We start from the raw sequence: 16,436 nt of genomic DNA, 5'->3' as shown, positions 1-16,436 counted from the left end.
ACGAAACAGAAAATAGCCCTTTGACTTCACAATCTGCATATGAAATTGTCAAGACACATAAAGAAAGGATAAGGAAAAAAAATCAAAACTAAATAGAGGTTTACTAAGAAAACAATCTTGTTGCATACCAGTAGGATTCCCAGGTTATGCAGGATGTGTAAACTACACTGGACAGACTGTAGGAGACTGGAGTGCATGGCCCAGGCCAGTACTTGGAACTGTGCAGACAGAAAATGTCCCTCTCTGTATCAGGGAAGGAGTAGAGAGAGAGATGCTCCAGAGAAAGAGGTACAAAACAATAAGCTCATTTCATAATGTGTATTTATATCTATAGTAACATTCAAATACAAAAATAGGTTTAGGTAGGTTAATAAATAAAACTTTGTCTAATTGGTTAACTTGGAAAAAGAAGCAATTAAAATTGTCATCACTTAACAACATGTGCCATCCATAAATTTTATCTTATATTACTACATTAAGAAATTATTTACAGTTTCAACTATCCCTGAAAACACACAAAGCCAAATAACTCCAAAGTAATTATTTCTCTGATATCCTTAAAAACAGTTAGTGTAACAAACAACATATACATCCTTTAGGACCACCACTTGAGACTGGAGAGAACCATGGGAACCCATAAACAAGACATCCTTCTGATACAGCTGCTCTTAGAACTGCAAAATACTTTCTTTTTTTTTTGTCAATGAAGTGGACATCTGGCAACGAAACAAAAGAGGCAAAAAAAAAAAAAATGCCCAAACACCAGCTCATTAAAACAGAGAGGGAGTGACAGAAAAGGTTCAAGTAGTCTCAGTGTCCTTGGACTTGCTGGGAACTCTGTCCAAGATCCTAAGGAGATGTGACTGAAGAACTTGGAAAGTGTTTACTGTAAAGATATTTTCCACAGTGTGACAAAACCTTGACTGCAAAAAGATACAGCTTATCTCGAACTCCAGGGGAAAGACTGTCAACTCAGACATAGCCCAGGAGACTGAGATATAAATGGAGTAACAGCAACAGCGTGAAATATTGTGAACAGTGTGAAATACAGTGTGAAATATTACACCCATTACAAAGCAGTATGCTTCAAAGCCTATCCTTTTATCAAGCCTTATCTATAATTTGACAACAAATGGTCTTCTACGAAGATACTATTTCGTTTAAAAGAGACTGCATATTGAACAGATCAATTTTCAAGAAAATTCTGACATTAATACTTTGTTATGAAAATCAGATTATTCATAAGATATTAAAACATTTTTTTTTCAGTGAAGCCTTGGTTCTTAACGTCAATTGCCAAATCATTTCATATTGAATGGAAAACATAACATCAACCTAATGTTGATAAATAATCTAGTTTGGAAGAAAACCAGTATGTTTAGCTGTTAAAAAATGATATAAATATAAATTTTGCATAACATAAAGAGGAATTCCATATAACAGAGTCACTGAAGTGTAACAAATACATTCAGAATGGAAGATATTAGATATTACTGAAAAATACAACTTTAAAAGGTTATTTGAACCTATCTAAAAGAAAAATATTATCCTTGCAATCACTAAGCTCATACAAATACTTAGTTCTATATTCATACAACGTTTTTTATTCAGATAAATACTTGCTTTATATGATTGACAATGTTACCAAGTTGCTTCTGTATATGGAAGGCTATCCTTATGCAAATCCAATTAGTCCGTGGAAGTTATGGACTTTCCCAAATAAGAGTTATACTGAACACAATTATTTTCAATAATGCAGTGATTAAGACATACACTGACACATAAAAAACTACGTATTCAGAAGTAACACATCCACCATTGTGTAATTATTTTTAACTTTGCATTCTACTGGTAGCTTACTTTATATAAAAGAAATAATTTGGTGCATAAAATGGCTTGTGATGAAGTGCTCTGCAGAAGGACCTACATTACACATGGAGTTGCTCTTTCTTTCATTCTCTTCCTTTATTTGTTTTTTTTTTGTTTTTGTTGTTTGTTGGTTTGGTTTGGCATTTTTTTTGTCCATCTCTGTGTTTACTTTGGGAAACACAGAAATTTTCTTCAGGAAGCATTCCTGACTATTCTTATCAATTTCTATTTTGCCCTTTTATTTTTGTTGCTGTTAACTCTAGCATTTATTTCATGTCCTTTCATCTCTTTTGCCTGGGTTCTCAACATTGTAAATGGGAGAAATAGAAAGCCGTGGGATTCTGCACACATCTATTTCTGCATTTGTCCTACCTCTATTTTTGACCTGGCTTCACTACCACATAGCGTTTGACACAACCTTAGAGAGCTCTTGAGGGTCATGTTGAAAAACCATTTGAAGAAAATGCTTTAACTTTTCAGGAATACTAGAATTCTCTGTGAGACACTTCAAACAATTATTCTCTTGTACTATCCTTTGTTGGGCTGCCTCCTATCTTACATCAGCATTGGAAGCTCCCTGCCTAGGGCTGGGCCCTCTAATATCCTAATATTAGTATTGCCATCCAAACCTTTCTGGTTCGTTTCATAGAGACCTATATATATTATAATTGAAATACACTGATCACATACATCCAAAGGGCATACCCTCTTAAATAAAACACAATTCTAGAAAGTCTAGGGACGTGGATTTTTAGTGGACTCTGAATAAAGTTAGCAGAAAGGCGCTTAAGATAATACTGATCAAAAGGCAGTAGAAATAAAAAACACAAAACACATGGTAGTTCAATCATTATTATTATCATCAAATATTCAATCTAGACTTCCATTCAAGTTTTACACCTCATCCACAGAGTTTTTCCACTGTCATAGTTGAGATCAGCTCCTTGTCACTATAATGTCTTGACTTTATTGCGTCTGCACGCATATTTCTCTTCTAAAGCCCAAGGGATGGGTCACCTGCTCCACTTCCAGTGACTCAGAGGGGAGCTACGGAGCTTAGAAGGTTCATTGAACAACACTGCGAATTTCACTCACAGGAAGTAACTGGAAATCATTATCATAAGTTCAAGTTTGGCTGAAATACTAGTTCAAAATTTCAGCATGTGAGAGTTCTGGGGTATTTGTACTGCTGTCTGCTCAAAACATGAGCTTTGATCCACCTATTTAGCTCAATGACTTTATCCTTTTACGTATTTCACCAGAATTTTTGAGGATAGTACAATCCATTCAATTATTTTATTTTTTGTAAAGCAAGAAATTAATCTTATTAATTTGATAATCTGTTTGATAAAAAAAATACATTCCATATTTGTCCCCAGTCAGAGCAACCTCCCTGGTATACTCAAATAATTTTTCCTACTGATAATGTTTTATGGCTTTTTTTAATTCAACCACTTGCACTAGTTCTGTATATGGCGTCTGATTTTCCTTCCCCGTACACTGTCTCAGTGGTGTCAATCCAGTGAAAGTTATTTTAAAAAAAAGTAAAAAACCCCCATATCAGTGAAAGAACCATGCCTTACAGCATGCATAGCATTTAAGGACTTGGGAAAGGTAAGTTGACCCTACTCCTTGATGAAACAGCACACTGATTATAGGAACATTACCAAAAACCATCCACAGTTCCCAAACTCTGGATATAGTGGTTCCAGCCTAGAAGGAGCAGAAAAGGTGAGAAGCTTTTCTCCTGATGAGGAGCTAATGGACTAGAGTTAGCTAGAAGCCAGATTTGGGGAAAGCAGAAGCTGGAGACCCTGGAAACACTTCCAGCCTTTGGGGTCTGAGCATGAAGATTGGAGCAAGATCCAAACACCTACCAATTCTCGTCCTTCCTTTCCCTTCTTCCTCTGCCACCCTCCCAAAAATCTCAAACATCTCTAGGAAAATTATGTGGATAAGCCAGCAAACCCTGCATGACGTGCACCTGCTGCTCAGACCACAGAGCTCTTTGCCCAAGACCAAAACTAGCTCAAGGGCACTAAAGACGGTCTTGGATTCCTCAAGTGTTTTATTTTCAGCTCAATTACAAGGTTCTTCCTCTTCAGTCTGTAAAATAAACTCTAACAGGAGTAGCTGTGGCAATCATTGCCTACCTGGCAGGTGGCAAGGACACACTACAGACTGGATGACAAAACCAGGCCAAATCATTCTGAAATCTACTGTACTATATCAGCAGTTATGTATGTCATAACTTTTTTCCTTAACTTCCTGCTCAAAATTTAGAGTCAGCCTAAGAAATCACAGGCAATGACCATGTACTACATAATTCTTACTGTTCCACATGCAGTTCCCCATTATATGCACGGAATACACCAAACTTCAAAGGCAAACAAGAATAACCAACTTCTGAAAATAAAGTTTAAACTTTGAAATAAAACTAGTAACTGCACAATTTTGTATTAATAGACACACAGAAAAAATTACTTGTGATCAAAGGGAAAAAGAAAACTACTGTAAGTTTTTCAAGCTATGCCCTACATTTCAGTATGTAATTACATTACCAGATCACAATTCCCAGTTTTCCAATTTGTTTGCTACCACACAGCAAGACAGCATATGACATCCTATTCCTTGCAACCATTCAGAAAAAATGCTGATAAATACTAGCAACAAATTTATTTCATACCAATCAACATTTGTTTGGTTTTAAACCAGCTTAAAAGTAAATAATGTAAAGGTTTGTTTTTTTCTATGGACATGAGAAATAATTATTAATTTAGCAGAGATATTTGAAGGAAACTGCAAAAGGGAACATAAGATTATGACAAATTACCAAACAATATGCCTTGAAAATGTGGGCAATGAAGATCTCAGTGTCTTTGCCATCCTGATTACACTAATATGATTCTTTTTGCACATTAAAATGCCTGCTAGCATATGAAACAGGTTAATGTTATTCACATTCAAACGACAAATACACAGGGCTATAATACATGCTTGTGTCCCTTTTGCTTCTATTAAACAACGTGATAAAAATAGAACAAGTCGTTGCATGCTGCTGACAGTTTTGTAGATTTTTAAGTCTTCTGATTTACTGCCTTTTCTCGTTTCTGCTTTTATCTTTCTAAATATGATTTCCTCTAACTTGATAGTATTCTGCAGGTATTTGATTTATGAAAATCAAAATTACTAAAATGATTCCCCAAATCAAAATAAATAAGTAAACAAACAGAAGATTCATTGGGCTGGCTAGCATTTAATAGAAACACTTGCAGCTGAAAAACCAGGATTGCTGACCTCAATCACTCTGATCTAATTAAAGAAAAAGGGTTAGAAAAGCAATTTTACCACAAACCAACTAATATCCTTGTGTTTTGAAAGACTTGTTCTGTTTATTCTACAATAAAATGCATGTTTCTTAAGATGCTTACAGTTATATTTCCAATAAAAATAAATACTTTTACTCATACTTGAAAAAGGCTTTATTTAAAAGCACTTGCCCAATGTGCAATATGCAGATTTTAAGTTAAGCCTACCATGTTAGCAGATTTTCAATATTAAAAAAAATTAAAAATCCATGTGAAAGCACAGACAAACCATCACATACACATATCTCTGCATAATTATAGAGGAATACAGGAACTCTGACTTGAAGCCTAGCAACAGTATCCAAGTATTAGTTAGTCTGCTAATCAACTACCAAAAACTCGCACACCAGTTCTATGTGTTTCATTTTTCTAAAGCAAAAAGCAAACAAAAATAAAACAAAAGAATCCTATTGCTTCTAGCTTCAGAGCTACTGAAGGACAAGAGGTACAATATAAAACAAACCTTGTTCACTTGAAGAAGAACAACCCATGTCATTTAATCCATCTGAAAATTCATGTCATCACAAAGAACCAAGGCAAAAGAGAGATTTAAAAATAGGTTATCCAAGTCAAAGGATTATCAGCTTGCAACATACTTAATATCTGCATATCTGTATCTAATGAAAGCTTCAATATTCTTACATATGTGATTGGGTTTTGTACCTCCATCCTATAGTAGCCATAGTAAATTCTGTATAGCAAATGCTTCCTAAATCTGCCGTGCTCATTTACTCACAGACAGCTGCAGGCTGGATGAAAACAATCAGGGATTAACTTTTCTATTCATTGCATCTTTTAATCCATTACTTTCTCTTAGTTTGCAATAAATAAATGCATAAAGTGAAATAAATTATAAATGCACTATAGCTGGTTAAAAAAAAGAAGTTTAAAAAAGAATATTTTATTTTTTTAAATGATGCGTAACTGCTGTGCTGTACATCAGGAGTATATGTAATGTCTTCCTCAAAGCAGAAAAGAAGATGGAACAATAATCACTGAGCTGCAAGACACTTCTGTGTTCCAAAGACTTTCAAAATAAGTGATAATTAAAATAAGCTGCTTTAATGTTGTTATTATTCCTCAAAAATACTAATTTGGGGGCATGATGAATGAAAATAATCTGAGAAGATATACCAAGTATTTCATAATGCTTGTAAAACAATTTTCTAAGTATCTTACGGTAATAGGTTTTCTTGCATTATGAAAAATATTTATTTTATTTGTTTCAAATAGGATTACTTTTTAAATGATACGGCAATTTTCATTCACCGTTCAAACATCTGTCAAGGAAACAAAAGGGATTCCCTGATGTTTAGAACCTCATAAAAGAAATAAATACAATGAAATCTGGATCTTGTTTTTAATCCTTTATGATACCCCTTTTTCCTCCTCTGATTCCTTTACTTTTACGTACTATTTATTCTTGCAAAACTGCATCATCCCTGTCTGAAAGAAGACTAACATGAACTACCTCTGTTAATGACAGCAAGGTGTCTTTTATTGCAGTAAGCCACAAGAATCATCTGCAAGGCTTTTTTTTTCTCTCTCAGTTTGTTTCTGAAAATGGTAGCACCATGTAAAAAAAAATAGTTACGTGTGCTAAATACCTTTCATAGCATTTCAACAAACTGGTCACCCAGAAACCTAATGAGATGGGAAGATTAATTGGAAACTGATGGTGGGAAAAGGAGCAAGGTAAGGAAGAAGCAACTTGCTGATAGAAGAAGGGAGAGCACGTGTGAGAGAACCCACATGGTTTTGAACTTTCAGAGGAAAAGGTCAAATTTTTAATAGGACGGAATACCTAACAAATTTTTATGCTGCTATTGTGGCTAAGCGGAAGCAGCTTCTACAAAACTCCAGTTTGCTGGGAGACACAAGTGCTTACAGCCTAAAGGGAATGTAAGTGCTTGAAGTGCAACCTTGCCTGCATATTTATGTACTGTAGATCAGAGCCATGAGAACAGTCAGCAGGTTTAGATTTCAGGTCACCCCCTTCCACGAATCGACCCTCATTTCATCACGAGCTTCCACTGTGAAATTATCCAAGAGACAGAGAGCTGCACCCATCTAGATTGTGGATGTGAAAAAAGTTAGGCTTCTCCAGGCTGAAGAAACAACGAGGAGGTAGGTAGGTAGGTGGCACCATTGTGGTACCTGCTCTTCAACTAAAGTGCTGCCGCTCAGAGCTGTCTCAGGGTACATCTAACAGCTCTGACCCCTCCTGATGGTTTTCAAACTCCAAATGATCCTATCTGTCTTGAAACACACTCGGCTTAGTCAACTGAATGGCCTCTATAGCACAATTTTATGTAGCTGAGAAACTACTGACAAAATCTCCTCCTTTTTTCAGCTGACTTGATCTGCAGAACAAAGATTTAGTAATTCTGCTTTAAATTAGAATTTTCTACTGCTAGAAGATACCCTGGTCATTTTCCACCTGAGCTGCTTCTCCATCCTCTTCAACAACAGGAATAGTCTTAGTATTACAATCTGCCACAGATCCAGGCTAAGGGGAAGCAAAAAAAAAAGTACGAAAAAAAAAGACATGCCTCTTCTAAACTGAACAATCCAAGACTTTGCATACGGCTTAAAATGGTATTCTACTCTAAATGCGAATGAAATATAATTGGCAGGCAAAGATGGAATAGATAATAAGTGACATACTCAGCACTTAAGCATATATATTTATTTATGTGGAGCTCTTGTGGAGTAGTGCGTTGAGATGTAGTGCTTTGTCTGTCAGTATGCTGCAGACTCATCCCTTTACTCCAGAGGCAGTGATACCCTCCTTCTGCAGAAAGGTTGAGCTATGATCTCTGCCACTGAAGAAAGCAGTTCATTCACTATAACACATGGCACAGGACCATGAATCATAAGCATTACATTACTGCTGTTAGATCCTTGTAATTGCAGTTTTGGCAACATCACTTGAAACAGCTTTGTGACTACTGACAAACTGGAAGACACCCACATAATACCTTCTGCATTGAAAGTACAAGCTACTTCCTACTGCAAGAGCTTGGGACAACAAAGTTATCTAAGAATAATGTTAATTAGCACATGTCAAAACAGATGGACACAGATAGTGTAGTTCCTCACTATGGAAGATTAGCGATTTCAAGTAAATATTATTTTTCATATTTCAGATGCTTCAGTTTGAGAAATCTAAAAACTTGTTTCTGTCACCAAATAAAAAACTGCTCTTGAAACTACTACGTTAGGTCCCATCTCCAATCATTACCACCAACTAAAATTTTCCCATCCTTAAGGTGACTTACCCAGGAAAGTAGGTAGATACTTTTTGATAAAAATATTATTGTCACTCATATTACTTGGGGCTTACTATACTAATATATTACCATATTAGGCTTGCATTTAAAAAAGGATCTATAGCTAAAGATACTGTTATCTTCATGAGGATATTTCTCAAGGTCTTTGCTATTCCTTCCCACTCTGCTGCCCCTGGGCTCTGAGAAGGTACGTTACTCAAATGATATATGTTGGAATACATCCAAAACTACATGAATACAGCGGATAACCAGACAAGTAAGATAAATAAAAGCCAACTTGTTGAAGTTTAAATGCTGACATTATTCTGCATGTTCATCACCATATTAGCTCTCAGGTTTTCTGCTCAGGATACTGATTTTTTATTTATGTTTTTTTTAAATGGGAGACATTCCAGAAAGAGACTTCTGATGACTTCACTTTTTTTTTTTTAAGTAATAAATCTTAAGGGACAAATGTCCAGCTAAATTAAATTACCTAGGAGGAAACAACATACTGTAATGCTTATTCTTTAGGGCAAATATATTAATTTAATAGTTATGTGCAATCCAGCAACATCTTGCAATAAATGCAAGTGAACTGTAGAAGAACCAATATTTCCATTTTTCAGAGGAAAAGTGAAGGCATCAGGAAAACATGAAGAATCTTGCTATAGATGATATCTTCTAAGTATTTTTCTAGAAATCACCAAATCCTACAGAAAGTTTTTACAGTCAGCAATAATACACTCTCCCTAAAGCCTGAGACATGTGGCTATCACTTGTTTCCTGGACTAAGTCTCATCCATCCACTTCATAACTACATCCCAATTTCTCCCACACATTGACATAACTCGCAGCCTGCACTGGTCAGAGGAAAGTAAGAGTAGGGTAGAACTGGTCAGTCCAAAAAATGTTGCTATTAACATCAGTGTGGTGTCATGCAAACCGGTTTAGAGGCTACTGTTCGTCAGTTTACTGTGTTACGTTTACTTTACAGTTACTCATACTGTAAGTGTATGCATAATTAATACTAGCAAGTCATTCCTTTGCTATTTTTTCCTTTTATTGTACACAACTATTTATAAGAGAACAAAATCCCTTTAGAGAAACATAAAATGTAATACTGTGTATTGTCTATATGCAGTACTTGTTCTGCACTGACTACACAAAAGCCAAAATATCGAGAACTAACATGGTAGAAATAAAAGGAACATTTCATTCTAAAAAATCATTTCCTTTCATTTCAACATCTTCATGAAGTTATAAAACTATTAGCCATATGTGAATGTAAACAACAACAAGATGCTCACCCTATTAGGAATAACTGGTTCACTTTTAGTTAATTTTTTACAGCAGATTGTTTATAAATTTAGAAGGATGAAAACTTCTTATATGAAAAGGAACTATCCCACTTTGTCACATAAAAACCTTCCAAACTCACTATGAACCTTTATGCAGAAATTATGACTTTTATGCAAAACTTTCATGCAGCGTGTCCTCAATTTTCTCAGTGCACACTGCAAAGAGCTGGAAGTGCTACAAGAATTCACATTACCACACAGAATTTTTACTTATATCCCCTCCAGATCATATGCAAACAGGAAGGGAAATGGAAAGGAGGTCTTAATCCAGAGCAATTCTTTTAGAGCCCTAAATTTCAAGTGAGCTGGCCTAGTTTTCCACATAAATTCAACGCTATCAAGTCATAGATCTGCATCACTGAGTGAAGTCAGCGCAGGCGACTACACAGACCCTCTTGCTTCAAAAGGCAAGCCTTTGCTCGTTCAACTTCAGGATGTTCCTGTGGAACTCTAATTAACTTGAATTAAAGCATTTTAATTAATTCCAATTAAGCTGTATTAAAAAACACTTTTATCAAACTGGTTTTTATTTTAATGGCAAAACTCTCTATGTAAAAAAGATCTTCAAAAAGCCTTAAGTTTTTTTTGTTGTTGTTAAGGGCCCTTAATGCCTGTCACTAGCCTTCATCCACACATCAAACACAGAGAGAGGAAATGACTTTATGGATATGGATAGACAGTTTCTCCCATATATTCACTTAATTGCAGAGAAACATCTTTCATTATCTTCTTCTTCTGACCAATATTCCTTCCTGAAAACTGCTTTAGGCTGATGCCAAAACAGCCTGCAAGAGCCATTTTGGTCAGGTATGTGGAAGTGTATTTAATTTGTTACAAACTGGCTAATGTAGAGTATTTAAGCTTCTACCACTCTTCTGCATTCCTTATCTAATTTTCATTTTAAAAGCATATTTTGAAAACATTTCAGCATTTTCCTCATCTTCATTTTTTAAAGAAATGTTACTTTTAAAATCTCCCCAAAATGATATTGTCATCAGCCCTGTAGTCATATCTCACATAGAATTAGATTTAACATCTTTGCAAAATCTTGGTTTAAACATGTATAACTTATTTTCAGTGTCTGTAAATATTTTGCTTACCAATATCAGCTTCCTTGTGATTCTTGATATATTCAGCAAGCTCAAAATTTCCTGCTATTATAGCCACCTAAAGGATTGTAAGAAAGTTACAATTAATATAATGTCATCACTTATTAAATTGAAAAATAGGCATGTTACATTATGGACCAACATCATACAAATATATTTTCATTTCACAAAGCAGAGGAACTGTTTATTACTTCTATTCTGCATCTACTATATGCAATACATTTCTGAAACAAAGTTGAGAAGTGATATCTCAATCTATTTGTAAGCAGCACTGCCATTTCCCCAGTTCCCCATTTATTAAGAACACTGTGATCGTGGATGTCTCAGGAGACTGCTCGAAGAGCTGTGGCTTTTCATACTGTGGCAGTCAAAACCAGCAGTGAACGTTAAACACACCATCCCCAAGGCTCTGGGAATGTGTGCAGAATGCTACAGGAGCAGGCTCAGAGACACACATGGAAGATAATTATTTTCCTTTAATTGCTCCTGCCTCGCTACTTACCTGTACAATGTAAACAGGGGCCATAATACAATGTATGTGGGACAACCAGGGAAAAAGTAGCAAGAACTACAAGTATTCAAGCTGTAGTTCTTCTTCAATAAGACAACAAAAAAAAGACTAAAAAGAGAAACTGGAAAAGTTTATGCATATGTATAGAATTTAGATTGTTTTAATAAATATAGTTCTAATATAAACCTTTTTTCATTTATTTCCTGGTTGTTGAACTCAAATGCGCAACTATCTATTCTGAATTCTCATCTAAATGCACTTAGAAAGATAAACATCTCCACTGCGTGATTTGGTGGAAAGTGATTTGGTTATGCCATTACTGTCTCCTCCCTTTTTTTATTTTCCTATTTTTGCCTTGAATATGCAGCAATTGCCTTTTCTGGTTCCACTTTGCATTTTATATTATGATAGATACTGTTCTCCTAATGGACCTGTGGCTTTCCTGATGTAGGTAAAAGGGATAAGCTGGACTCAACTTTCTCTTGAAAGCTTTTGTATGTACAGGGCGCAGGCCAAAGAAACATATTCAACAAATCTTACTTAAGGACTCCCCTGGATACAGGGCCACTGTCAGTCACAAGAAATTATTGAAAACTCAGAGAAACCTCTGAGCTGATGACCAAGAGATTATCTGCTGATTTGTACCAGGGATGAAGAATAACGCAAAGGAAGACTAAAGTGCTGGAATGATCTTAGGAGGTCTATGAAGTACAGTTAATGTGAGTAGTATCTTTTAATGTAACAAGAATCAGACCTTATTTCTGCGCTCACCATAGGAAACTGAATGGACAACTTTATTTACTATTAACTAAACCAGACTAATGAGGAAATCCTCAAAAATTAACAACAAACTACCAAGAGAAAATCTTGACTGGGTATTTAAGAGCTTCCAAATCTGCTTTAAATGGTAGACTCTGAGCAGGCTTAAATCATGATTCATGACCCTTATATCCATTTCACCTAAAAATAAAATACCTGTATTTTCTGCACTTATCATTCAGCATCAATTATTTACACAACGCCTCCTTCTGCCATTAGCACATCTCATGTACGGCTCAGAGTGGACTTACCATATACCCTACTGCAGCACTGGAAGACATCTCATTGAAACATGGTATTATGAAGACTATCTGCTACTGAGGATTTCATTTTAAGGCCTTTCTTTAGACCAGAGACTTGCAGAAGGACTCGGATTTAAACAAATGTTTTCAAACACAGAAAAGTTATCTGTGATTTAATTTGTGGTCCTAAGCAAGCAATAGTTAGTCTAAAGAGAGACAGACTGATTTAGTTTAGGTTTTAAAGCCTACTAAAGTACAAGTAAGACTTTAAAGAAATTACTATATATTAAGTATAATACTATATCAAAATCACTTTTTCAGATTACTAAGCAAAGTTTAAAACAAACAACTGAACATACCATTTATCTGGTTTATGTCCTGAATCCAGGCGTCCACCCCCCTTATTTTAATGCTTTTAAGGATCTGTCTTTTTTTCTTGGCAAAACTGCTTCTTGTTTCATTAAAAAATTCTGTCCAATATAAAGACTAAATACCATAATTATATCTTATTTTCATTTCAAGTTTCTCTATTTCATGACAGAAATTTTATTCCACATTTGTATAGCACCAAGCAGTTATACTCAATATACAGGATAATAGAATGTATTGGGTTTGAAGGAAATTTAAAGATCATCTAGTTCAACTCCCCTGCAGTAAGCAGGGACATGTATACTTGTGTTTTAAAATAATACTCAGTAGGCAGCCAGGAGCACGGCATGCATGGTATAATCATTTTTGTCCTTTAAATAATTAACCCACATATAATATCACTATACTTACTTGTGAAAATCATGTAAATATTTTCTCATTACTACATTAACAATAAGGAAATGCTTTGCTTTGGACACTTTTCAGTTGTGTTACATTCAACACTGATGGCTTCTTAGGAGAAAAATGCATTACTGTGAATCAATAACACTGATTTGACTTAATCCCATTTCTGCTTTTAGACCACAGTTGAAAAAATAAGAAGTGTTTCTTCTTAGATATGTCATAAGAATTCTGCATGCCATAACATCTGCAAAGATCAAGGAGGTCAGAAACATAGCTAGACTGGTGCACTGCCACCACATCACCAACAGATGCAACTATCCATCTGAAAACTACTATTTTAACTCCTAGTAAGAAAACCCTTATTCCAGGAACTACTCCTGAATGAAACTGGTTCTTAGCATGGGTAATGTATCAGAATCTGGTCACAGAATCACAGAATCACACAGAAGATTAGGAGTTGGAAGGGACCTCGAAAGCTCATCCAGTCCAATCCCCCTGCCAGAGGAGGATCACCTAGACGAGGTTGCAAAGGAACGTGTCCAGGCGGGTTTTGAATGTCTGCAGAGAAGGAGACTCCACAACCTCTCTGGGCAGCCTGGTCCAGTGCTCCGTAACCCTTACAGTAAAAGTTTTCCCTCAAGTCCAGATTGAGCCTCCTATGCTCCAGCTTGCTCCCATTGCCCCTTGTGCTATCATTTGTCATCAGAGAGAAGAGCCTGGCTCCTTCTTCCTGACACTCGCCCTTTATAAATTTATAAACATTAATGAGGTCACCCCTCAGTCTCCTCTTCTCCAAGCTAAAGAGACCCAGCTCCCTCAGCCGCTCCTCATAAGGGAGATGCTCCACTCCCTCGATCTCCCCAGTCTCTAAAGTGTAAGTCATGATTTTCCCTGGCAAACAGCACTGTGAATGTACCAACAGAGCTGTACAAATGCTATATCTTTAACTTCACATTCTGCAGCCTGGCTTGGTTCAGGTTCATAAAAGAAACATTTGTGTGCAGATCAGGTGTTTTCTCTACATTATAAGCAAGCAATAATACCTCTGTTCAGCATTACCCCTAATTAGCATGTAAAATTCAAACAGGGAATTCACCAGTGACAGGCAGCTTGCTAGACAGCAGCCACATTACTCAAATGAAAGAATTTTTGATACAGAATAGATTTTAAAACTCAAGTATAAACATGCTGTTCAAGTGATAAACACATTTTATTACTTGAAAAAAGACACTGCCAGATAGCTAAGAGACAGCTCGACAGAGAATTGTTCCTTTACTTGCTTCTGAATCAAGCACTAGATTCAGGAAGCCCAAGGTATCATTTTCCTCAATTTTATTTACTTCAGTCAACTAAAAACAGTATGTATAATTCTAACAGCAAGAATGAAGGGAAAATATGTTAAGATCTAAAGAAAGCAAGAAAAAATTTAAAAGTACAAATATTTCTTGGCATAACACCAATGTACTTCACTTGAATTTGATGGGTAAAGAGTGTGGGAGAAAGTGAAGTTAGAGAAAAATCTGAAAGATACAAAATTATACTCATTCAATTTTTATAGTTGCAAACTACAAAGCACAGCAACCACAGCCCCTTCTCCATCAAAATTTATCCTGAACCAAAGTTACTGTGTGTTCAAATAAAACTGCAAGTGTCTGCGCATCAGGGCAAGTGAATGGTATTCACAAGATCCAGGGCTTGAACCAAATTAAGGTGGTGTAAAATCTCCCCTCAATTAAGATGAAAACTAAATCAGAACCTTGCTGAAGTTCTATAATAGCACTAAATTTCTTTACACTTTAGAAAAAAAAATACTAATGTGGTATCTTCACAGAAAATACACTTCATAATTTACATGTTTTTAAATAGTCATATTTTGCTTTTCAGGACTTTCTGTAGTGAGGTGCCAGATTTCTAGTTAAGAGGTTATGGCAGGAAAGGTTTTGTCTGAGCGGTTTTTTTGGATCACAAGACATCTCTGCTTAGCAGTGAAAAAGTAGCACAGCCAGCAAAGCTACAGGGGAAGTTTGTTTATTTCCAATACCAGTGGGAACTGGATTTCAGTCATCGAAATGCATCACATGCACATTTACAGACACGAAATATTACCACAAATGGCTGGAGGTAGCACTTTACAACTAGAGGCTATCTAAGACCCTGTTATGCTGAAGCTTCAAAACCTGCAGCTTTTTAAAAACTGCATATAAGGCAGCCATACCTCAATTCAGGTTCTTTCACTCCTTCAGCAAATGTCCTTTCATTTCGTCCTTTTGTCACAGACAAGACATTTATTTTACATCAAAAATCTGCATGTCCTTAGTCACATTTCTCTACAAACCTGATAAAACCTACTTCTGCATATTTTAAAAATATTTTTTAAAAAACCTAATCTACAATTTCCACTAAAATCTGCTTTTTTTGTCCCCGTATTTTTAAAGAGCATATTAGCATCAGCTCCAGAAGCAGAAAGGCTGTACCTGCGGTGTCACAGCACGGTGTCAATCCAGGTCCAGGTAAAAAGCATGACTAAGTAGTTTCAGTACAGTGCTTTCAGACCCAAACCAGGATCTTCATCTGCTGCACTGACGTTTGGTTGGGATCTCTGCCATATATTCTACTGTACAATATAGAGAACAGAAACTCTCTTGGGTTTTTTTAATCATCATTAGAGGCAATTTTATACGAATGATAGTAACCACAGTGAATCATTTACCAGCTTCCTCCCCTCCAGGTTTAACTCTCCCCACTAAGGGTGTTAACACAGGCACCTAATTATTTTCAAATTACATTTGATAACATGCATGCCTGACCTGAACAGCTACACACGCTTACAACAGGGAAATGAACAAAAAGTAATGCTAAGCAAGATGACATTTCTTAGTAGGAGGTAACTCATACAAAATTAAAAGAAAGTAGGGTAAACCCATACAGCTAGACTGGCAGTATCACCTCCTATTTCCACAATACTCCCTCTTCATAATGTCATTGTAACAATAAGTTAATAAAGTCATTGAAACAGGTCACAGCTGAGACACATTCAGAGGGCTGTGAAGCACCAAGCCATGAGGTTAACAAGCCTCTGGGCAAGGCAGCTGAGCAGAGACAAGAGCTGGT

At 35.9% G+C, this 16,436-nt stretch overlaps 1 protein-coding gene across 1 annotated transcript in view; it reads right to left on the bottom strand.

Moving 5' to 3' along the window:
- LOC104548625 (SH3 and multiple ankyrin repeat domains protein 3-like) overlaps positions 1–16,436 on the bottom strand; it is a gene marked incomplete at its 3' end in the record, with an annotated part of 104,644 nt that overhangs the window by 52,078 nt on the left and 36,130 nt on the right. Inside the window, exon 9 of the mRNA XM_010194698.1 lies at positions 10,971–11,037. Coding sequence (XP_010193000.1) covers positions 10,971–11,037 — 67 coding nt within the window. The remainder of the gene's footprint in view (positions 1–10,970; positions 11,038–16,436) is intronic.

This window comes from Mesitornis unicolor, unplaced genomic scaffold (assembly GCF_000695765.1).
Source record: "Mesitornis unicolor isolate BGI_N332 unplaced genomic scaffold, ASM69576v1 scaffold3921, whole genome shotgun sequence".
Classification (NCBI taxonomy): domain Eukaryota; kingdom Metazoa; phylum Chordata; class Aves; order Mesitornithiformes; family Mesitornithidae; genus Mesitornis; species Mesitornis unicolor.
The sequence above is the reverse complement of the archived record's forward strand: the minus strand, read 5'-3'. Positions and strand labels throughout refer to the sequence as shown.